The sequence below is a fragment of the Leuciscus leuciscus genome, assembly GCF_965113295.1.
Source record: "Leuciscus leuciscus genome assembly, chromosome: 18".
Lineage (NCBI taxonomy): Eukaryota > Metazoa > Chordata > Actinopteri > Cypriniformes > Leuciscidae > Leuciscus > Leuciscus leuciscus.
Window position 1 is genome coordinate 16255769 of NC_138742.1, and position 24803 is coordinate 16280571.

The 24803-nt window shown below is 38.6% G+C and overlaps 1 protein-coding gene and 1 long non-coding RNA gene across 2 annotated transcripts; one reads left to right on the forward strand and one right to left on the reverse strand.

Moving 5' to 3' along the window:
• The first annotated feature begins 1148 nt into the window (after positions 1-1148).
• On the forward strand, positions 1149-23571 carry epha2b (eph receptor A2 b). The gene is made up of 17 exons (XM_082144428.1): positions 1149-1316; positions 1926-1993; positions 3198-3846; positions 12164-12319; positions 12491-12826; positions 13929-14053; positions 14165-14351; positions 15018-15114; positions 15616-15671; positions 15766-15891; positions 16635-16820; positions 17372-17433; positions 17575-17784; positions 17950-18099; positions 18204-18397; positions 18795-18950; positions 21662-23571. The coding sequence occupies exons 1-17, from the start codon at positions 1235-1237 to the stop codon at positions 21768-21770; spliced, it is 2949 nt and encodes a 982-aa protein (XP_082000554.1). The 5' UTR covers positions 1149-1234; the 3' UTR covers positions 21771-23571.
• Positions 23140-24803, reverse strand: LOC309480075. The gene is made up of 2 exons (XR_014199539.1): positions 24683-24803; positions 23140-24631 (listed from the first exon to the last, which is right to left on the reverse strand). It is a non-coding gene; the product is annotated as an uncharacterized lncRNA (long non-coding RNA).

The following is a 24803-nucleotide window of genomic DNA, read 5'->3' on the forward strand; positions in this document are numbered from 1 at the left end:
AAGGAATTCAAAATAGGAATACAGATCTCTCCTCGTTCATATAAAGGCCTTAATACATAATTTTAAAAAATTGATTATAAAAATGATTATACACAGGGAATGAATAATGTTTGTGCAAGAGTAGCTAGTTCTACTTTTTTAGTGCAATGTTTTCATTCTCAAATGAAGTTCATATGAATGTGTGAAAAAGGGGTGTGAGGTGAGAATAGTGGTGTGGGGAAGTTAAGGAGATTGCATTGTTAACCAAAAAAATCTCTGAAATGTTGGGAGCAGCCCCTGGTGTGAAAGACTTTGTGGGTATGGTGTCGTCAGAGGTGTGGAAAGTGAATATTTTGACAAGAACAGTGGAATGACAGTAGCAATGAACTCAAAAATTAGGGGTTGCACATAAGGCTTGCATGTCTTATGAAATACGTTGAGACTGCAAAAATCGCTTTTTAAGAGTTTAATTGGTAATTTTGAAAATAATATGCCATCTGTTTTTTTTTTAAATGAATTGAACGTGGGGTGACCGCCCGGTGTAAAATGCTCTCTGTCAAGTAAATCCTTTCACTTGTGCACTTTTTCCTCAGAGACACTGTGTGGCTGTCAGTGGGGCAGCTAAGTAGGAGTCTCAAACACAAGGAGCTTGACTTCAAAATTCCTTAGAGTTGCCATGGGACACTTTTGTCTCGATTTAAGTCCTGTACTCAAGCTCTTACCAGTTCTGCTTACAGTTGATACATTTTTAACCAGACACCATCTTTGATTTTGCAATTTCTTTTAGCAGTAAACATTAGGCTATTGTAAAAAAAAAAAAAAAAAAATGTGCTCAATTAAAATGATTACTGCAATGATTTGAATCTCAGTTCAAAAGGTAATGTAAAAAATTATGACATTTGTTGTATGATTTCAATTGTTAGGTACAGCTGAGAAGATCAAGATCTTTGATATTGGACAGTACAAAATCCCCACTTATGAAGGAGATTGAGTTGGGTACACTGTAAATTTTAAAGGTAAGTTACACGTTATAAGAAATGTGAGGGGCGGGGTCCCAGGACGGAACTCATGCATGTTAATGCCCATGAGCCATGACCACCCCCCTTCCTATAAAGACGTTGATCACATTCCAGCGGGCGGGGTTTCATGACGCTCCGCGTTTCTCAATGAGTCTGTCGAGAGCGCAACTGGAACAGCAACTGGATTGAGCGTGGAGCGTGGAGCAGCCAACATCACTGTCCACTCCGAACACAACATGGATTACAGACGGATTAAGCGTGTTTTATTTCTCAATGTATTTATGAACTTTGTATTTATTTCTCTTCAAAAAAAGGAAGGTAAGTAAGTCTCTCTGAGACTTTCTAAAACTTCTCACTCAGGTTCACACACATGACTTAAACTATTTAAAAGTTCTATACCTAAATGGCTAAAGTTGCAACAACGCAAGTAGTCGCCATAATAATATGTCAACCTGCTGTGCTTCGTCGATCCGATGCAAATTTGTGCATTTTTGTGAATTTAAACACTTTAATGTTGAAATTGTTTAAAATGTTGAGCATTTTAGTAGGCTATTTTAGATTTTATAAGTGGCATTTAATGCATCAAACGCAAGCAAATCAGTAGGCTATAGTTTTGAAGTAAATCAATAAGCCAAGTGCGAAATTTCCTTAGCGACGAGTAATAATTAACCGCACGACCTTGTAACACGGAACATTTTTTTATTATTATAAATTGTGAAATGCTGTTTTTGTTATTACGAACTGAAATGTGTTTTATTATTAGCAGCAGTAGTAGGCTAAACATTATTTCCTCGTTTGCTTTTAGTTTTTACCCGGTGCGCTTGTATGCATTTACTTTATTGCTGCTTTTTGAATAACTGTTGTTATCTATCCGGACAAAAATATTTATTATATATATATATATATATATTTTCGTTATTGTCACAGAGGTGCTGTTGGATATGGTGTCATCGGGAGCAGAGCTGGGTTGGTTGACATCGCCTGTTGAGAGCGGGGTGAGTTTATTCTTCATACGAACCTTCATTGTTTTCTGCATTTCTTTTCGTTTGTTTCACGTAATTTTAAAATGATAAGGTTTTTATTATTTATTTTTTATTGTCGTTATTGCTTAAGGATAATTCAGACTTTACCCTCCAAAACATTCCTGAAAAGGTTTGGATGATTCTGTGCCTGCTGAACACTTGTAGTCTCGTGCGATTTTAAAGCCCTGTGTTAGGGATTGTAAAACTGAGGGTGTAATTAACTTTTAAAGGTTGGCGCATATGGTGCTTTTTGTGACGTTAACTAATAATGTTAACTAGAATTTAGAAGCGTAATTGGTTTGGAAATCAAAAGGATGTGTTTTAGAACATGGTAGCTGTTGGATTTTTTTTTAGCTTGTAGACCAATTTGGACAATCAACAAACGCTACTGGTCATAGGGTTGTCAAGCTGGGTATTGAATGTAGCGGGTTGACAATCTTAGACCAGCTAGTGTATTTCAAAACCTTGTTCCAAAAGAGCTACTGGGTTTTCCATCAGGGAATGATCCGGTATGGCAAGTACAGACTTGTTAAGTCGTCCTCACTTTAATAGCCAGTCTAAAACTGAAGGTTTACATCTACCTTAAAATGTGGAAAAAACAAATACACACTAAATAATTAAATGCAAAGCATTTTTTCCCCTCAGACTGTCGTGGAAAAAGCTGAGAAATTAAGAATGTGAACAAGGTGTCAGCATGTTCAATTTTATAGAAAGTTAATTGCACTCTTAATGAGCTGCTGCTTATTTAAAGAGTTTTATGTCTTTCAAACGTATGCAATGCTTTAAACCACAAAGTTCCTTTTATTTGGAAGCATTCGTTGCAGAGACCATTTTACTGCCATGCCACACACTACGAAAACAATGCACCTCTACTGTAATTAAAACCACGGTAACACATGAAATAAGAGCTAAAAACACACATGTATGCTGCATGTGAAGAGATATGTTTCAGCATATTACATCAGTCATGCAGTAGAAAGACTGCCGCATTGTTCTTTGCCAGAAGTTGGTGGGTAATTGACCAGCATCCTCACTACTACTTAAAATTCCATGGTCAGGACATTTTGTGTTATTTTTGTTCTCAGCCTTCGCTGGCATCTTTTCTTTGAATTTTTTTTTCCACAATCTTGGTTTTGACTTTATTGCTAACATCCATTTTTTTAATTTCACGTTGCAGTGGGAGATTGGCCAGAGCGCTGTGAACGGCTCTCTGCTGTATAACTATTATATATGTAACGTGGAGGAACGAGAACAAGACAACTGGTTGCGTACTACGTTCATCCAGCGCAACCCCACTGCTTCTCGGGTCTTCGTGGAGCTGCGATTCGTGGTCCGTGACTGCAACTCTTTCAGTGCAGACTCACTCATCTGCAAGGAGACCTTTAACTTGTACGCCTCTGAGGCTGACGCGGACATCGGCACTGCTTTCCGCAAAGGCCAGTTCCGCAAGGTGGCCACCATTGCTCCAGATGAAATATCCAGCCCCGGGGAGATGAAGATGAACGTTGAGACAAAAGTAGTGGAAAATCTTTCTCGCAAGGGCTTCTACCTGGCCTTCCAGGACATTGGAGCCTGCGTAGCCATCTACTCTGTCAGGGTTTACTATAAAACATGTCCAGCAACAGTGAAGAGCTTGGCAGCGTTCCCTGAGACAGTGGCAGGGGGAGAGAACCAAGCCCTGCGGGAGGTGGCTGGAAGTTGTGTCGAAAATGCTGTAAGCGAGGACCAACCTCGCATTTATTGTACCACGGAAGGGGAATGGGTGGTACCTGTGAGCCAATGCCAGTGCAGACCCGGGTTCGAAGCCATGAACGATGCATGCCAAGGTAAGACATACGTTTCTTTGTTTGGTTTGTACAGATCGAGGCCAGCACCAGCTGTTGTCAGTTAAAATTTCTGGTTTGGGTCAGGAATTTGAATATACTTCCACATGGATAGTGATTAACATTTCATTCGTAGTATATCATTATATGAATTGCTCTATTATTTCATAAAAATGTTTCGTATTATTGTGGATTTTATCTATCCTTACTATACAAGGCACTGATTATATACTATATATATGAAGTCTAAGTCAGTTTTTTCACATTTTAAGTGGCTCGCCAGCATCTTTTCCATATATGCTTGCAGGACTTTTTTTGGAAAAAACACTGTCCTTTTCACATTTTTGCTCATCAGCTATTTTGTTCAAGCTGGTACTTTTAAACTTTCAAGTGCTTTGAAACCTGTTTGCTCTTCGTCACTGTGCGTTTGACTCCCATAACCCCCAGCATTCTTTGAAACACAAGTTCAGACGTCAACGACTATTGCAAACCTATTGTGCTTTAGGCAGAACCTTTCAGTAAAAGATTTAATTCTAGCTTTGAGGATGTGACAATTTTTTTTGTCTTTTTTTTTCTTGTGTTTCTGTCCCTGCCACACCAGAGCGAGATCAACCATGTGAGTGACAGTCCTAAAGTTCTTTGTGACTACAGAAATGAGAGTACTGGCATGTTGGAACTTGTTTAGAATAATTCAGTTTTAAACGTCCTCTAACATCAACACTTTAACATATTTCCACAATTCAGCCACATGCAGTGACAGGTAAAACGCAAGCAAATGAAACTCAAATGATAGCAGATTCTCAAATAGGCAATCTGAGTTACAATTTCTTAATTGTAGCGGTTACACATTGCCATTGCCAAGCTCATGGACATGCATTTTTTCGGTTAGCACACATTCCTTGTTTTATAGACTAGGAATTGTGGGAACAGGTGTGTGTGCATGGTTTAGAATGGGAAAAGATAAAGTGTCAGACATTGAAGAGGGAGGAGATTGTAGTGGAAAGGTGGAGAATGGAATGTAAAGGTAACAGAACAATGTAGTGCTGTGTTCAGAGACATTCCCCCCTCCCTCCACCAGTGCCTCTTTCACTCCACTGATGCATTCCTGCTAGGTTTATTAAGGAGCCTTCCCAACTACTGCCGGCCTGTGGAATTCCCTGGGGAGAGCTCCAGGCCAGAGCTGACTCATGTTGATGGATGTACTGTTGATTAAAGGCAATCATTGTCAAATAGCCAGGTCAGAGAACTATGGGTAAATGTGTGGGTGGGGTCAAACAACTTTTAGTTTTTATAAAAGGATGGCAAACTGTCCTGTATTGGTGAGATTTCTTAAAAATATAAATAGCAGACATGTACGCGGCGTTGCGGTTTAATCAGTATTGACGCTGATGCCGTTTTCCACTAATAAAACAGACCGTTTCTCAGTCATAACGAATTAAAGACCACATACCTTTGCTGACCACACAAAGACTGCTGCCTGACCTGCGCTGGGAATTCATGCCCACACCCTGTCACTCACAGTAAACTGAGGCTGCCAGAGTTGGATAACTATAGTTTCTGGAACGTTTCAAACTGCTATTGGCCTCCATATTGTTGATCTATTGGAAAAATTAAACAGATGAAGCCGGATAGTCTTGAATCTTCCATAGTAACATTTCTGTAGAACAAGCTTTGTGTTTTACAGTAAATAAGGCTTTTTCTGCACTGGAACAAGCTAAAGCTGAGAGTTATGGTTGTCCAAGTTAGAGTCGTGTGTATAATGTGTGGTGAGTGACTGGCTGGGTAGTAATTGACTTGGGTGTGTGTCCTCAAGAGCCATAAGTACTGGTTTTGGATGCTTCCTATCCTGTTACTCTGGCCCTTTCTTTCTTTCGCTCTTTCTTTCTCGCTTGCTCTTAGCTTGTCCCACCGTTATAGCCTCTCCCAAACGGATTGTGATCCCTTGAGTTTTCCCAAATTAAACCTACTAGGCATGGTTTATATTTATTGTTATTGGCTGTTCTGATGACAATATGTTATTTTAGGCCTTGACTGCAGGTCTTGGAAGTGACATGTATTGAAAGTTTAAACATCCACTTTCACACGGCCCTGAAAACACTGTTGTAACTCTTCTGGGAGATTTCAAATGGTGTCTTGTAAATAAACAGCTTTGCTTATCCCCATCTGTCTCCCAAAGACAAATAGATGGTTTTAGACCATCCCCAGTTTACATGCAAAAGTATTTTAAATAAACGTTAACTCCGACTCACATGCATTTATGTGTACGGTCAAAAGGTTGTGAAATTTTGGAATTCCTTGCTTGAGAAAGTCCACACAACGTTCAAATACCGCGAGCCATTGGGCGACAGTGCAGAAAGAGAATACAAACATCCTCAAAAAGTGAGATATCTGGGCTACAAGTAAAAAAATATTATTGTGCAAGCTTATTTGCACTAAATAAAGTTTACCAGTGTTCCACCAGAATCCTAAGTAAATTTGTTGAAAGCTGTGATGATCTGTACCCTGAGGTGTAATTATTCTCTGCTTTATGTGATACTTGCTCTCTTACATGCTCTCTTCTTTTGCCTTATTTTGCTGTCTTATACCTACAGGATTAAGCCACAGAAACCATTTATCTCCACCTTTGGGATTCCTAATCTTACTTAACTAGCAGTCAACCGCAACAATCCATTGCCGGTTCTTTCCATTGCTGTAGCATTTGCCTGGGCAAGTTTAGATAATGATGAGCACTTCCAAATGGGGTTGTTTGACTTCTTTGATCCTCTGTCAACTTCATGTGCCAACATCAAATGAAACTAGAATGGATGACATGTTTTTTCTGTTAATTTCAGTATAATGATGACTGCTGAAACTTACTAATTAAATGAAACTTTACTCACTGGAACTGAAAATGTTCATGTGGAATTAAAATGTTCACGATGACCATCTAGGAGGAGTTCACTGAAGTGAGTCACCAGAAGGAGGGAATTGTGTGGATTTCTTCCGGCCTTAGTAATGTGATAAAAACGGTTGCATACAATTCTGCCATTTTTGTGTATATCATTTTGTTTCTTTTTCTTCAATTACATAGTTGGTGGACCAATGGGGTGGAATATTGAGGTTAGATGTATACATTGAAGCTCTTACATTAAAGGAGTTAACTTCAGGATTGTGTGCATGTGCTGAGTGTATTGTGCTGCCAGTGTGTGAGATCAGCAGTTTCCTGCCCCTGTGTCAGCTCTGCGTCCCCGAAACAGGACAGGCTATAGCGGAAACCGGAGGCCTGCTAATCCTCGGTGACCCTCCAACTCGTCCGCTCAGGGGTTTTAATTGTCACTGGCTTCATTCACTTATTCATTTTCCACTTAAGGAATTTTGTTTATGGCTTTACTTCACATTTTTGGCCTAAACCAGACGTTACCCATATGTGTTGTCATCTCAAAGTTTGGACGATGGGCCAGTGTTTTGCATAGGCTAGAATGAGAGCAAACCAGAGCACTATTTGTGCTCACTGGATTCGTGTTTTAGGTTTCTTAGTTAACTCCTTTCTTAATTAACAAATCTTCTGGATGGGTCTCAATGTTTGTGTCCTTTTGTGCTCTGTCATCTTCTCTTCCTTTTGCCCTCTTTCCTTTAGAATGAGTGAAAAGTGTGAAAAGAGAGGGATTAGAGCATTTATTGTGTCTGTTAACGACTAGATGAAAGAGTGAGTGGAATTGTAAAGCGTAGATGTAATTCTCTTACAACTGTTCCATTGGGCTGATAATCCTTTGCACTAATGCTCTCACCACACCTAGAGACTATTCCCTCCCTGCTGGCTTCATGTTACCACTGCATCTCCCCCCCCCCCATACATACAAACACACACTCAAAGCTCTGGCTTTGTCCCGTCTGACCATAATAACCACTCCACTGACTATTCAGAGATGGTACAAATGTTTTCTGTGGAAACTAGTGCAAGCTATTATGTTGTAATATGCGTATTAACCTTCTAAAATCAAATGTTTTTAGGGATGAACTGATATTACATATAAACTAAAACAAAAAATTCTTTTATTTTATAAAAAAGAACCTCTCTCTCTCGCTCTCTCTCTCTCTCTATATATATATATGTATATATATATGTATATGTATATGTGTATTAGAGTTATTTAAGAAAGATCAGTTAGATCAAGCAGCACATAGAGTTGTAAATTTGTCTTCACCTCAGTGTAGGCCACAGAAAACCAATGTTTATGATTGCACCATGCTATCTTTATCTTCATTTTCTTATGTGTACATGTTTTATTTTTTCAGAGGCTCTCTGTCTGAATTTTAACCTCTTCCCCTGTGAAACGAGCCCCTGGCCGCTGTCCGCACTCACTCTGCTGTGGTGTTTGTTTTACTTGGCCATCAACACCTGGCGGAGCAGCACACTTTAACTCAACTCTGCCTAGGGCTACATGTAAGCCCCTCCGTGCCTAGGTTTAAATGACTAGGCCTTTTGTTTTTCTTTCCTTTTTCTCATTCGAAACCCCCCCGTCAAACTCTTGTCCTGGAGGGGTTCGCGCTGTCCCGCCGCCATGTAAACAGTCATTCATTCAGCCCTCCTTCCCCTTCTCGGTCTACCCATCCATCCATACATCCGTCCATTAACGTCACCCTCTCATCAGTCTTCGCTCCGACTGCTCCACTCAACCCATACGGATCACAGACCCCATAGGTCACCGGCGAGCAGGATCCAACTACTCTCACAATAAACAAACAGTCACTCAGAGGCTCTTATGGTCTGGGCCCTCGGTGCCAGATAGCAAAATGGGGCACTGAGAGACGACCGACACATCTATGCATCTCTGCTGAGAAGTTTGTATTACATAAATGTAATCAACATTCCTCAAAAGCCATAAGTCGTCTTTCGCCTCTGACCTCTCATTACGATTTCTGCGATTGAGCTAGTTCTCTTTTCCAGAGCATGTCCAACATTCGCCTTCTCTGGCCCTGCATGCTTTGATTGGCTGCCTTAGGAAGGAAGCTTCGAGTCAGCCTTGTGCTTCCTGCTTCCTGTTGTGTCCAAAATGCGAAGACAAAGCCCCTTGCGCTGAATCACATTCCGGCTGTATTTTGGAAAGTGAAGCGTGGATTTAAAAAGCCACATTAACTTTAGAATGCAATCGACTATGCACTGTAAACAAAAGATTTTTCGAAGTTGTAAATAACAACAAAAATTACTGGAGCACATTTTACAAGAAATTTCCTTTTTAGTCTTTCTACTTCAAAATTTCACATTTAATTCAATGTGTTGCTTGCTGTTTCTTTGTAATTAAGTGAAATTAAGTGAATTTAGAAATTACAAACATTATTAGTTACATTTATTTCTGTATTATTTTGTTGTTTAAAAAAAATAGGCAGAAAGACACCATCCACAATTAAATATCAATATTCAATATTCAAATATTTAATATTGACTGATATGATAAATTAAAAATGTCTAATATCGTCCAAAGCCAGATATGGTCTTTGTATATTGTGCATCCCTAAACAAACAAAAATGTATTTATTATACATAGTTACATTTTTTATTTGTGTGATATATACTGTATATGTGTATATATATATATATATATATATGTGTGTGTGTGTGTGTGTGTGTGTGTGTGTGTGTGTAATGTGATTATTAAATAATTGTGAAATTTTCTAGCAATTTGAAAATTAAGTGAAACTTGATTCAAAGTAAATCCTACCCCAAATTTGTTTTCCTTTGGTTTGAAGTGTTGATAGATCTGATTCGTTACACACAAAGTGTTTTGAATAAAAGTTTCAAGTCGTTCAAATTCTTTTGTAAACTCTTTGCATAAAAGGATTAAAGCAGCCCTCCAAAACGCTGTCAGGTTTTTGTCCGTGGCTGTTAAGAAGCCAGCCAGCGTATTAACGCGTCATGTGGCATCTACACTATTTGAAACAAGTGTTTTCTCTCTCGCTGCCCCGAGTGGCTTTCTGTGCCTGTTGTCCGAAGTGAATGGGCTGCCGAATGTTGTGCTAGACCCTCACATGTGGCCATGAGGCAAGCGAGGGGACTTAAGAATTTGGAGATTACGAGTGGAGAGCTGAGACGGGGGCTATATGAAACGGGGTTCGCAGCAGCAGCTGTTTGGCCCCCTTCACTGTGAATAGGACAATTCTTTTTCTTTCCCTACTCCCCCCTTTCCTTTCAAATCCCACCAGGACTCGTTATCCCTCTCTCTGTCTCTCCCTCAGTCCCCCTGTCTATCCCACACTATCCCCACCTCCGCAGAGGGGTGCGTTAATGAGTTGCAGTAAAGTCTCCACAACAGCTGGCACAGAAACAAGATGAGGAGTCGACTTGAAAGAAGGAATAAATAACACATTGGCTCGATCTTCGCTGCCATGCTGAATTCTTTTCATGCTGCGAGTTTTCTTTTGAAATAAGAGAATGCATGCTCTCAAATATTAGAGGTAATGTATACCACCGTTAACCCCCTTCCTGTGAGGGAGAGCAAGTGGCTCAACCCAAAACAAGGCCTCAATTGATGCAAAGCATTCAGGAAGGAGGAAGCACCCTACTCTGTAATTATAACTGTTTGGCAAATCTTCAGATAACAAACCATTAGAAAATGGAAACAATGATTTAGTTTGTGGCCACTGTGCTACTGAAATACAATGACTGCAAAAAGTGTTTGGACACTTTTACCCACACTTAAAAATCCACGTGATGCGCTACATCTGTGGTTGCTCTGACAGGACACTGAATTTGAGGGAAACTGTCTACATTCATCCACAACAATCGCAATAGTTGGATAAAAATACACACAAAAAAAGCTTAGAAAAGAGAATTCAGTTCTGTGGAAATTTAATGCATTGTCTTTTTATTCTGTGGATAGACTTCCTCACTTATATAGACCTATATTTTCCATTTAATCACTGACTAAGCGTCCTAATACTGAAACTACTGGTTAAATGTTTAATCATCTCTCTAGTATTACACAGTCTTCGCCTCTGGCTGTATTTCAACACACAAGTACAAATATCTCACCTGATCAGACACATGGTGTACTTGATTGTGTAATATTGCTATAATCTATGCCTTGCGTGTGTCTCAGCTTGTCTCTTGACTGATAAAACTTGCACTTGAAACTAAAAACCAGGTATCACTGCTTTATAAAGTAAATAAATGGTCCTGTATGTGGCTGCTCCAAGAAACGAAAGAGCCAGATTCAGAACGGAAGCAGTGTGTGTGTGTGTGTGTGTGTGTGTGTGTGTGTGTGTGTGTGTAAACACAGGGTGGTGGTGGATTGTGAATGAGACTCTGGACAGCGGAAGGACATGAGCTGGGCATGTTGGAATGTTTCTAGACAGATTCCGTGGACACCTTTCTCTTTCTTCCTGTTTATACATTTAAACGTCTGAATTACTACATTTATGCATGCTTGCAAATTCAGATTTTTGCTTTAATTCATTTTTTATAATAGAATGCAGTAATTAATAATTTAATAATTTACGTTTAAAAAAAGTAATACAAAAAAAACCATTTATTTTTATTAAGTACATTTTTCATACTTAATGTATGATCTCACTTTGTTTTTTAAACTATTTACTTCAATGACATTCAACTAACTGATCTCAAGGTGATTGTTAGTGCATGTATGATGTCATTTTCCCTGAAGTTCACACAGGTGTCCTACCTAGAAGAGTAACCAGAGGTGTAGTTTCAATGATGTTTGATATCTAAAGCATATCCAAATACTTAATTTTGTACAATATATTTAGCATTTGAAACTTAAGTCATTGCCCTACACATTATGTAATATTTTGTCATAAAGTTATAAATATATTTTTAAGTGTGGCCTTAAGTCTCTAGATACTTTTTGGAGCCACTGTATGTCCATATTTGTTAATGCAAAATATTCATAAAATATCCACAAGAGTTGGCTGACAAAATATTTCTTTTGTATTAAATCCTTTGTTAGATGCGGCATTCACCCTGTTTGTTGGTTTTATTGGTTTTGTTCTGTTTTCTCTCGTGGTTGAGTTTTGAGAGCGGAGGTACCGGGCTGGAATGTGGGATGACAGGTCCTGTTTGTAGAGAACGAGGGGGATGGTTCACACAGGATGAGTAGGAGTGTGCTTAGTCTTGCTCTGTCAACTTTGCGCACTCTTGCACAGAGCTAAAAAAAAAGAGAAAGACTGTAGAGGAAAAAAAACATCTTCAAAGGAGGTTAATTTACTGTGTTCATACATAGATGATCACTTGACATATACGGTGTGAGCAGTTTAATTGCACAGTTTCCTCTCATCCGCATCCAAGTCATCATGCATGTGCTTTTTTGTGTGTGTATGTGTGCAGAATGCCAGCCAGGCTTCTTCAAATCTTCAGTGTCCAGTGAGGCCTGCAAACCCTGTCCAGAAAACACCCAGCCCTCGGGCCGTGGCGCCGTCAGCTGTTCCTGCAAGGAGGGCTTTTATCGAGCACCTGAGGACCCAGAGACAGCCGCTTGCTCTGGTGAGAAGTCAAAACGTCTACCTTGAACATTCATTGCTGTCATGAACCAGTTCCTGTCATTTTATATTTACCTACAATTTCCTTTCTCTGTCACTCTTTTCTTTAGGGATTAACTAAACCAGTATAGGTGAACAGGTAAATAAAAGGCTTGTCTGCTCTTTGTCTACTCAGGTTTACCCTCCGCTCCTCAGAGTCTGCAAGCCACCACAGCTCAGATGTCAATAGGCAGGCTTCAGTTGTCATGGAGGCCCCCTGCAGACACCGGTGGCCGCAGTGATATCACTTACACTGTGGTTTGCGACCGGTGTGAGGGGAAGGCGTGTCAGTCTTGTGCCGAGAAAGTGCGTTTCGACCCAAGCAACTCTGACCTGAAGGAGACCAGAGTCACTGTGAGTGAACTGGAGCCCCATATGAACTACACCTTCACCGTTGAGGCTCGGAGCGGAGTGTCTCAGTTCAGCAATAAGAGAGCCGTTAGCAGCATCAACACCGCTTTACATTATACAGGTCAGTATTGATCACAACGGTAGAAGGAAAAATTCACTGAAACTAATGGGTTGAATCATTTTAAGTAGTGTACTTTGGTTTTGTTTTCATTTTTGCACTCTACTGGTCAAATGTTTGGAGTCAGTAAGATTTTTTTTTTTTTTTTTTTAGCAAAGATGCCTTAAATTGATCAAAAGTGACCGAAAAAATATTTATAATGTTACAAATGATTTCTATTTCAAATAAAAGCTGTTCTTTCGAACGTTCTTTTTATCAAAGAATCCTGAAGAATATCTGTTTCCATAAAGATATTAAGCAGCATCATAACTGTTTTTAACAATAATATATTAAGAAATGTTTCTTGAGCACCAAATCATCATATTCGAATGGTTTCTGAAGATTCATGTGATACTTAAATTTCAGCTGTGGCATCACATGCATAAATTGCATTTTAAAATATATTCAAATTAAAAACTGTTATTTTAAATTGCAATAATTGTTCACAATATTTCTGTTTTTACTATTTTTGATCAAATAAATGCAGCCTTAGTGAGCATAAGAGTCTTCTTTCAAAATCTTTGAAAAATCTTAATGACCCCAAACCTTTTAACTACCGGTATAGTGCATTTTTTCTCCTCATTCTGTTTTGTCCTTTTTGGAAATCAAAGATTAAGATTATATTTTAAATACTTTAGGCAATGCTCAAACATGCAGAAAAAAATCTGAATTCTTGTTCATTTTTTACTCAAATCTTTTTTCATTTTTTGTAGTCTAAACAGCAAAAAAAAAAAACAATCTAATGTTTACAAACCCAAACCCATCTACTTCCATTTTGTGGTTTTAAATCCGATTAAAATCAGATATTTTGTGAATTATAGTCCGTACGGTGACTCTGGTCAGATCGGATTTCAAGTGTTTTTTTTCACAACGTCATCGTAAGTGCACAGTGTTTACTAGAGCTGTTTCCAATTAAACTCATTTTCCCCCAACTCTTTTCTCAAATGGCAAACCATGTGACATTCCACAGTTAGTCCTGTAGATCAGATTTGAAAGTTTTGAGTGTGCAGTACGAACAAACATATATACTTCAGAGACTCACACTTAACTGCTGTTTTACCCCCAGATCCCCCAAAAGTGACTGCACTGCACCTCGTTGAAAGTAGCCCCACCAGCCTGTCGCTTCAGTGGTCTGTTTCTCACCGTGCCAAGCCAGTTGCCACACATTACGAGCTGATGTTTCGCAAGAAGGTCAGAAACAATATCCTTTTCAGCCCTAATACTTCACTGCAAATCCTGATCTGTGATAGTGGCATTGTTATTCTCCATGTCATCATCTTCCTTTCATTGTCATGTCTACAGGAAAATGATGAGGAGAAGGCCAGTGGAAAGGTCACTACCTACACTGTTCTGGTGCTGGACAAGAACTCGGCCAAGATCAGTGAGCTGTCTCCTTCCACTGTTTACTTGTTTAAAGTCCAAGCTCTTAGCTCAGAGGGAAACTCGGGCAGCTACAGCAAGGAACAGGAGTTTTCAACACTCCCCCAAGGTGAAAAAAGTCCCAAAGTTTGCTTTTATATTTACAAATATGCATTTGAGCAGATGCATTTATTTATTTAGGATATATATATTTTTTTTTTTACTTTTCAATGACCCTATAGGATCAAAATGATATTTTTGTGGCTTTTAACTCATTTATATGCTTATATACACCTAAACACGGACAAAATTCACTTTTAACAGAACTATTTAAAATGTACAGCCTTTTTCTTATTGGAAAATGAACCAAAAATACTGATGACTCATTCTGCACTACACAGATTATATGTCCAATCAAATTAATTCTAGAATGCCAATGTCCCACCCGCTAATACCACCTGCAACTGTAGAAAATCATGTTTATGGCTATAACTACAGGCTGCTTGTCAAGCAAATTAATGGGGTATTTAATAATTAATAAAAATATATTAAAAAAATTTATAAAATTATAGTTTTTGAGAAATATATATTGTTAATTATTTTGATAATTAAATTCTATCATTATTATTACTAATAAAATATTATTTTTAAAAAGTCAGAAAGACTCTGTTTAGCCTGAACAGCGTACTTGTACTAAAGTGACAGAGAATGTTTGCTTGTTCTTTTATGTTATGGAGTGTGTTGTTTTATTCTTGAGTGATTCATTTGCCTGACTGCTTTGTTGTTGTTTTCCCAGCTCAAAAAACGGGAAACACAGCAGTGATCCTTGGGGCAGCGATTGGGGGAGGCGTCATGCTTTTCATCGTGGTAGTGGTCCTGCTTCTGCGAAAACGGTTAGGAACAAGCACTTCACGCACACACCCAGCTTTGTGCCTCTCCCCCAGTCACTCCTTCAAGCCGCTCCTTTTCTTTCTCCTTAAAAATCCATTCACTGTTTCCTTTTCACCGCTCTCACACTCTTACTGAAATTGCTCCTTACCAATTTTGAGGAAGAATCAATTTGCTAACTGTCCGCTGACTGCTCACTAAGTGTATCTTAACAAGAGGCATGTTTGAAAGGAGCTGAATCAGAGAGGCATATTGTGTAAGATAAGAAGCGATGGGTTTGTAGCGGTTCTGTGAAGGTGACCTGAGCCCTTCTAGTTCCTGTGATAACCTAGACCTCTGTCACCACTTGGCAAACACAGACCGCTTTTTTTTTCCTCCTAAACACTCCTCGACTGAATGGAGCCAGTCCAGCGCTAGCCGCTCTTCAAACTCAAGTCTGAAAAGAAATGTGTCGGTTTGCTAAAAAAAACAAAAAGAGGCCTCATTGAGCTGTTTTTCTTCTACAGCCGAAGAAACTCTCACACCAGGCAAGGGCCAGAGGACACTTATTTCTCCAGCCCAGGTTAGTGGCATTGAATTTCATTTGCTGGCTTTCTTGTTTTAAAACCCTGTCCCTTTCCTCCTCTTAAATTCTCCCTAAATTCTTGTCAACCCAGATCAGTTGAAGCCGCTGAAGACCTACGTTGATCCTCACACTTATGAAGATCCCAACACTGCAGTGCTGAAGTTTGCCAGCGAGATCCCTCCTAGTCACGTCACCAAGCAGAAAGTCATCGGAGCAGGTTAGTACATCCGTGGAAGTTTGACAACCCGCTGTGGGGCTGTTTTGAAAGCATTCTGGGGGATGGTACTTTCAACACTCATTGATTTGAAGTTATGTTACAGTTCATTGAAAGTGACAGCTTTTTTACAGTTCATTGGAGTGACAGCTTAAACAAGGCGAACATTGATATTGTCTAATTCGAGCTTTACATGTTAGAGCTGGAATATTTTTATTGTAGTAATTTCCTCCAGAGATGTTTTTTTCCCTCCCAATGTCATTCAAATTGAATTAGTGTTGTTTTCTTAACCCGCTCTAGAGCTCTTTTTCATATCCCACATGGAGGAGTACTGCTATAAAAAACCTTTGGTAATTAATCATGACTTGAAAATAAAACAAACAACCGCTAAATTAGTCTTAAATCCTATAGTGTTTATGGGCTAACATCAACTTTAAATAAGAAGATCAGTGTGCCGTGGTCACGTTTCCCCTCTCAAGCCGCCCACAGGACATGGCCCTTGTCCACTTTGTGTCTGCTTGTTGTACACAAATTCTCATGCCCTTTCTGACCCCCTCCCATGAATCCACTTACTAACCGTTCATAGGAATCTCCATGGCCTTAGCACCACTGGTTATATTTCCAAGTGTCTTTTTCATGTTTTTAAATAACCCCTATTTGTCATGAGACACGATAAAGGAGTTGCCCTTTGGTATGTTGCTTATCTGATGCCTCTCCCTTTGTTGGTTTGTGTTGCTGTGCTGTAGGTGAGTTTGGAGAGGTGTATCGAGGAATTCTAAAAGTTCCCGGTCGAAAAGAAGCAGCGGTAGCAATAAAGACGCTGAAGCCAGGCTACACAGAGAAACAGAGGCAGGACTTCCTTAGTGAGGCCAGCATCATGGGACAGTTCTCACATCAGAACATCATCAGACTGGAGGGGGTGGTCACCAAATGTGAGTTAAAAAAATTTATTGCTTTTTTAAAATAAATATTTCAAAAAATATTTCTTCTAGATCAATTTATTTTATTTTATTTTTTTATCATTTGATTAATGATTAAATTATGTAAATTAAATTAACCCCTTTAATTATGAAAATTAATTATGAATACTAATAATATTAAATATTAATTATATATATATATATATATATATATACACACACACACACATATTTACATATTTTTATTTAATTTAGGAACAAAATATAGATTATAGTATAAACATAAGTATAAATAAGTATTTATAGTATAAACATAAAATGTTTGCATTAAATTGGTAATATTATTTTCCATATTTTTATTTAATTAAAACTAGATATATAATAAAAATAGTAGAGAATAAAAAGGTAGAGATTTTAGTTATAATCTTTTTTTTATATTAAATTAATAGTAAAATAGTTTTTTTTAATTACTTGACTTTTATCCTCTGAATATCTTTGAGTGCAGTTTGGTTTTACTTTTTATGTTGTAAAGCCGCTTTATGTCTGTTTTTTTTCTTTTGCAGTCAAGCATGCCATGATTGTGACTGAGTACATGGAAAATGGAGCTCTTGACAAATACCTGAAGGTACGTTTGTCACAATTCATCACTTAGACAGAAAAATGATGACAGATGATAATGACATACTTGCAAAATGATGTAACATAGCAAATAATTTAGTCAAAATTCTCAAGAAAATCTAGAAATGAAACTTTAATTTCTTCACAGGACCATGATGGTGAGATGTCGTCCTTCCAGTTGGTTGGTATGCTCCGTGGCATTGCGGCCGGAATGAAATATCTCTCAGACATGAGCTATGTACACAGGGATCTGGCTGCCAGAAACATCTTGGTGAACTGCAACCTGGAGTGCAAGGTGTCTGACTTTGGTTTGTCACGTGTTTTGGAGGATGACCCTGAAGGAACCTACACCACCAGCGTAAGTTCATATTGCAAATAAATATGTGGTTTGAATGTTCCCTGAAACTGCACTTAACTCCAGATGTCTTTATTTTACTATTACTACAACCTGGTTATTATTTCAGGATTTTCGGAAATTACAAGGGGTTGCCTGACACTTGTTTATATGTTTTTTTCCCAACAGGGAGGTAAAATTCCTATTCGCTGGACTGCACCAGAGGCCATAGCTTACAGGAAATTCACGTCAGCAAGTGATGTGTGGAGTTTTGGCATTGTCATATGGGAGGTCATGGCCTTTGGAGAGAGGCCCTACTGGGACATGAGTAACCATGAGGTACGGACTGGCCACACCACACTGGCTATGAACAATAACTCTGCTGTTTGTCTCGAAGGATCTTCCTTTGAGCAAAATGTCTTATCTGACTATCTTTTTTCCAGGTAATGAAGGCCATTAATGAGGCTTTCCGCCTTCCTGCTCCGATGGACTGTCCTTCTGCCGTGTATCAGCTGATGTTACAGTGCTGGCTGCAAGATCGCTCCAAACGGCCTCGCTTTGGTGACATTGTCAGTCTACTAGACAAACTCCTCAAGAGCCCAGATTCTCTGAAGGCCATAGCAGATTTTGACCCTCGGTAAGAGCTCAACACATACTCTGAATTCTTAAACGGCTCATATGAATTTTTACAAGACTCGAACGGCAGAGAGAAGTTGAGGCATGCACCATCTATTACACAATTTTCTGCAAGAAAGTCAAGTGGTGGTTCAAACAAAGTCATTCCTCAGGAACGTTTCGACATGCACCACGTACCAATGGTACCTCTGAATGGTTTTGGCATCTGATGTTTATCACACAGTATGCGTGTAAGAGAGAATATCTGACAGTTTCATATCTTTATCAGATTCTTAAACTGAACGGACAGGTTTTCCTCTCGAAGTGTGTCTCTTCCACCCAACAATTACAACAAGGGAAAGGCAAAAAAGGTCTCACTGTGTGGTTTGCTGAATGTATTTGTGTTCTGTTTTTGTCAGAGTTTCCATTCGGCTTCCCAGCACCAGTGGCTCAGACGGCTCTCCCTTCAGGTCTGTGGCGGAGTGGTTGGAGTCCATCAAGATGAGCCAGTACAGTGAAAACTTCAACATAGCCGGGATCGTCAGCATGGAACAGGTGCTGCAGATGAAGAGCGAGTGAGTAACGCTAAGTTCCCATCACCTTTAGCACGCTATCAAGGGAAGTTTAGCTGTGAACAATCAGATGAGATCACGCAGAGAGTCCAAAGTGCATTCCTGCAGAATTGATTTCTGCCTTACTTGGTGTGTCATATCCTGGCGCTCCAGGTAAATAGAATGTTTGACATCCGGCCAATAAGAAACTAGGATTGTCAGTAGATTAAAATTAAATTGATCTTTCTATAGTTAACATGGTTCATTTCATGTTTTGAATTTGCTCAATTTGTCTCTAAATATGTATTTTTCAGTGCAGTCAGTAAAATATATAACAAATATTTTTTTTACTTTTTCTTTGCTCAAGACTCTTTCCCGTAAATGTTTCATACTTATTGAACTAATCAAATTAAATATTTTGTGAAAAGTCTATTTTTTATTTAATTTCTAAATAAATAAGCAAGCTGTGAAGAAGGTCTCCACGTGTACTGATAAATGAAAGTTCACAAATAAAACTAAATAAATTCGGTTCCTTGCCACTGTTGCCTTTGGCTTGCTCAGTTGGGGATATTTTGGGGATATTTAATTTAATTTTATCAATCAATAAATTCCTCTTGAAAAAAACTTTGTTGTATTATTTTAATTTAATACTGTGAAGCTGCTTTGATACAATCTGTATTGTGAAAAGCGCTATACAAATAAACTTGACTTGACTTGACTTAAATGTATTATTATTTATTATTATTATATAATTTAGTAAAATAATGATAATACAAATAATAATTATTATTATCATCTCACTATTAAAATATGTAATGTTTGGACATACAATATCGAATTTAGCACAAAAAAAAATTCTCTCTTATACTGTATAATACAAAATTAGTTGGGCTACAATTCTGACATTATTTAAAATAGTCCTTTTAATAAAATGGCCCCAGATGAACATAATTTGAAAGTTCTGGGAATTTGTGAAGGAATTTAGAGTGTTTGGAAAGTTCTCTTCCCTGTGGCATACAGCCTACACTGAGGCAGATTGGTCAGGACAAGATCGTATTTAAGTAAGATGGTATCTTTTAACTTTTAATAATTCCTAGAACATATAAATATTTTCCATGTTTTTGTTTTAGGGATCCGGTAATTGAACGTGGCTTAAATTCATGCTTTGGTTACAAGGATAATCTCGCACCACCGCAGACCATTTTTGATTTACTGTATCTGGCGAGAGCGGAAACCACATATATTGTAACAACAATTTAACCTTTTTAAGACTTTTAATCAAGTAAGGCGGTAACTTTTTACTTCAAAATTTTAAAACTTCACAGCGTCTTTACAGCTTAAAATGCTACTCGTTGATTTAAGGTTGAGCGGAAAACATTGTGGCAGGAGAGAAAGAATAGTCTTCGTTTTTAGTGGCCTCGATGTGGTGGATAGTGGCATGCTTCTCCCCCTCCCCTGTTCTGCAATTCCTCCCTTCCTCCCACTGTTTCGGCAGTCTCTCTCATCCCTCCCATTCCCAACAGTCGAGGACTGTGCTCTCACTGCAGCCAGGAACCACTGTTTCTGCCTGCTGGGGCCATGAGGCTATGCGGCTACTCCCCCTCACATCAACAGGATTGGACTTAAAAGTCAGGACGTGAGATGAAAGAGTGTAGGGATGGTGAACGAGAGAGCTGATGTACATGTGGAGGTAGAGACGACAGTGCTGGACCTCACGGAGGAGGCAGTTTGACTGATGAAGCGGTTGGGAGTGTAGTAACAGCGTACTGTAGCTCTAAGACCTCTGGCTCAGCTCCCGTGGGTGTTTTTAGCCTAGAAGCTTGCTGAACTTTGTGTGGAGGACCAGAAATGCCTTTGATGTGTTTGTCTTTTATTTTATGGCGGACTGTTCCATCTGGTGTCATCTGGTAGCACTCTTTAAAACCAGAAACTATTTACAAGTCCTCCACTGACTGTGCCGGCCAGCGCTGATTCATAGTGGGTGAAGGGAATACTAGTTAAATCATCAAGGCGCTAATTAAAAATGTAATTAGGATTTGGATAACATGTCACTTTTCAAACCTCACTTCAAAATTACTTTTTGAAAGATAAGATAAGTACCCTGCCACAGTGTTATTATCATTTGATGAAAACTAAGGCAAAATATGAATATTTTTCACACAAAAAAGGATAATAACATTTTAAATAAATAAATAAAAATATATATAAACTGACTTAACTGGGGATTGGGGAAACTAAACTGAAATAGATTATCATGACTCCAAAGATCAAGTAAAATAATATGCAAATGGACATAAATGATTTTACATTTTAAATACATGGATTATTATAAAGCTTTGCATTAACTTTGGCTAAAACTAAAATAAAAAACTAAAGAATAAATTTTTTGAGTGAATGAAGGAATGAACTTGAAACCAAACTAAAAAACATTGACTAAAATGCAAATATTCATTTTTATTAAATTTTGCGTACACTTTTAAAAATAAAGGCTCTTTATTTTCCATCCATGGTTCCATTAAGAACCTTTAACATCCTTGGAGCCTTTCTATTCCATTAAGAAGATGATTCTTCTAATCTATGCCATTGCTGCAAAAACCCATTTTTGGAACCATTATTTTAAAGAGCGTATTAACTTTGGCTCAAAACCAAAATTAAGCAAAAACTGGGAGAATTAACAAAAAATAAAACTAAAAGACAAGCTCTCACATTCTCACACTTTCTTTTCTGTTTCCCAGGGATATCCGTAACATCGGAGTCCGTCTGCCGGGCCATCTGAAGAGGATTGCCTACAGCATCTTGGGGCTTAAGGACCAGACGAGCACCCTGAGTGTGTTTGCAGTGTGAACTGTCTTTAAAATGCACCGAAGGGACCAAACCCTTTGGCTGTGGACTGAATAAACTCTCAGCTGCCTCAGGATTGGACTGCAGGGACAGCCCTTGACCTGGCCTTAACCCTCCAGCCTAGCGAGATGGACTCTCACCGCCGTGGAGACTTGTAGCATTTGATGTACTTCTCAATGGAGGAAGTGTAAAACAATCAAAAAGCTATTGTTGTATGCATCAAACCATGTATATTAGATTTATTTTTACCATATGCATATGTTTATTTTCTTGTCAAAAATATAGTAATTTCTTTAGTTTAGTTTTTAATTTTTTTTGTTTAGTTTCATATGCATGCTTAATTCTCAGCGCTCACTTTACTCTCAGATCTTATACGTTGCTCCTCCAATGGGTTTGAAGGAGAACTGGCACTGTATTGCTCTGTACTTGACTGAACTCTTCAGCATCACGAGAGAAAAACAGACCAACAGGTCTTTCTATACCAGAAATGTGGGTTTAACGTAAGACTCAGTGATGTTCCGCTGAGATCAAGGTGATTGTAATGCTCTCTGGTTTCTATCATGCTTGAGTTGGCCGTGATTTTATGTCTCGCACGATGACATTTTCATTACAATTGCACTCTCAGCGCTATATGCTTTGGACCATCAAGTTTAAAGTCTCTGGTTTAGATGAAACGGAGCAGCAAGGCGTTCCTTAAATCCTGTGTTTTCTCTGCAAACAAGAAGAGCGGAGGCACCGCCATGAAATAGCACTTAAATCAGAAATCTCAGCAGCTGTCTCATCCCTTATCGTTATGAAAGGTTGCAGTAAAGACGACATTAAGGATTGAAGGAACAAAGAGCGAGCGAAATGACAAAATGGAAATGGGTTAAGAAGAAAAAACTGTTCTGGAACAGATTGTCGGTCTAAATCAAATGGGAAAATGTAATCCGGCGGTCTTCTGCAAACAAAGGCACGGTTCTGATTTTCAGATATTTGCACCAAGTGACAGTCCTTGCAAACTAAGAAAATGATCAAACGGACAGTTATGTTTACCAGGATATGCAGATGATATACCAAGGTCTGTTATTCATTTTGTATCAGCAGATTAAAGTCGCCTGGAGCTGTGAATTGCGGAGACTATCTTCAGCAGATCTGGTTTATGATTAACTGATCCAAGCTTTGTTGAAATGCTACGACCTTCCTTGATTATTTCCTCTGACTTTTTGAGGACCACAGTAGGGTTTCAGATGGGGGCAGATACAAGCCTCCCTTTAAGGGAAAAACTCTGTTTCAATGTTAAACTCCTTTTCAAGGCTATTTTGTATTTACAGAGGAGAGAATCAGCTACCCTTAAGAGTCCTGAACTCTTAATGGATGATATTGCAGTTCCTTGTTAATTTCACATTATTCTGATTATTTCTAGATGTTGAATGCAGATGAGTTCTTCCATATTTAGAAATGACATATTTAGTGTTTGTTTGCGGTTGATATTGTGTTTCAAATCTTTTCTAAATGGGACGTTGATACTGCAGACTGTAATAATAGCAGGACTTTTTGGAAAGGGAAATTTGTCATTTTTGATCTTCTATCTTAGTTCTGACCTTTTTCTAAATATTGAAATTGTATAAGCTCAGTATGAACCCCACTCATGGGCATATTTCCACACAAACAAAAACATGTTTGATTTGGCCAATTGTTTTATATTTTATTTAATAGTCTATTTATTTTTTACTTTATTTATTGTTTCAAGGACACTGAATTGGGATTTATTTGTAATGGAAGTTTGTCTTTCAGTCACAATAAAATCTTTGTAGCCTTTCAATTCAATGTCACTATGATTTCTTTATTTGTGTCTTCATCCACTACAATAAAAAGGCATAATAGAATAGAAATGAAGTTGCTTCTCCCAATTACAGCCTCATTGTAGTACATTAAGTGGTACTGAGCAATTCAATACAGCTCTAATGTACTCAAGGAAGCCACAAGCTTTGCATGACTGCATTATCTAATTGGTCAGAGCCCCTATTTAATTAGTTGCCGGTTTGCAGTCCATCTGTAAACTATGACAGAAACCAATGAACCTTGTAACCCGTGCAGGACAATTTACTTTGTTCTCAATTTAGCCCCTCCTGTCCATAACTGCAGCCTCACTGAACTCAAATTAAGAGAGGCTTTTGTCTGGCGCCCAGAGTATTGAATTTATCAGCTGCTGCTGAGTGATGTAGGTAACAATGCCACTAATGCACCCTTTTGATAAGGTGGAAAATGTCAAGGTTGGAATGTAAATATTTATATACGAAAATAATCGGACAGGGGAAGCTGGCTGAAGAATGAAATGCCATCATGGAAGTCAAACAGGTACAGCAGGGGAACAAAAAGTGCCCTGCATCCGTTTTATATCTGCATGTCTGTCATTGTCTAGGCTAGGGCATGCTTCGTCTTCTTTTGATCAGATGTACCTGCATCAGTGGCCTGGAATTATGTATTTCAATTGTACTTAATATGTGCCTCATGTGGTTCAGTGTGTATGTTTGACCCCAAAACAAAAGTTCCTGGTCTTTTAGTGAGTTTTGTGGTTCATTGGTAGGCTACAAGTTATTCCAAAGTAATAATGTTGTATTTTAAGTATTTTATTCAAATGTAATATCTTGCTTCACCTCTGAAAACACTTTCCTGTTCCACTGACTTAGGCCACACAGGCTTGTACTATGCAATGTTTGACAGTTCAGAAGGTGAGTCAGACGTTGATTCATTAACAGCGTTGAGAGATTCATTTCAGTGAACTTGTCCTTTTGAACAATTCATTAAAAGAGCCGTAAGAGAAATTAGTTCGGAAATCATACTACACTTTTCGTGCTGTATGTTTTTGATTCTCTCTCTCTCTCTCACACACACACACACACACACACACACACACACACACACACACACACACACACAAGGTCTGACTCAGAGTTATTTTGAAAATGGATAGTCGGCGAGGACAACGAGAAAAACGGTAATGCTCGTATTTCGTGTTTTCTCTTGCATTCAGTATGCTACAGACTGCGAAAT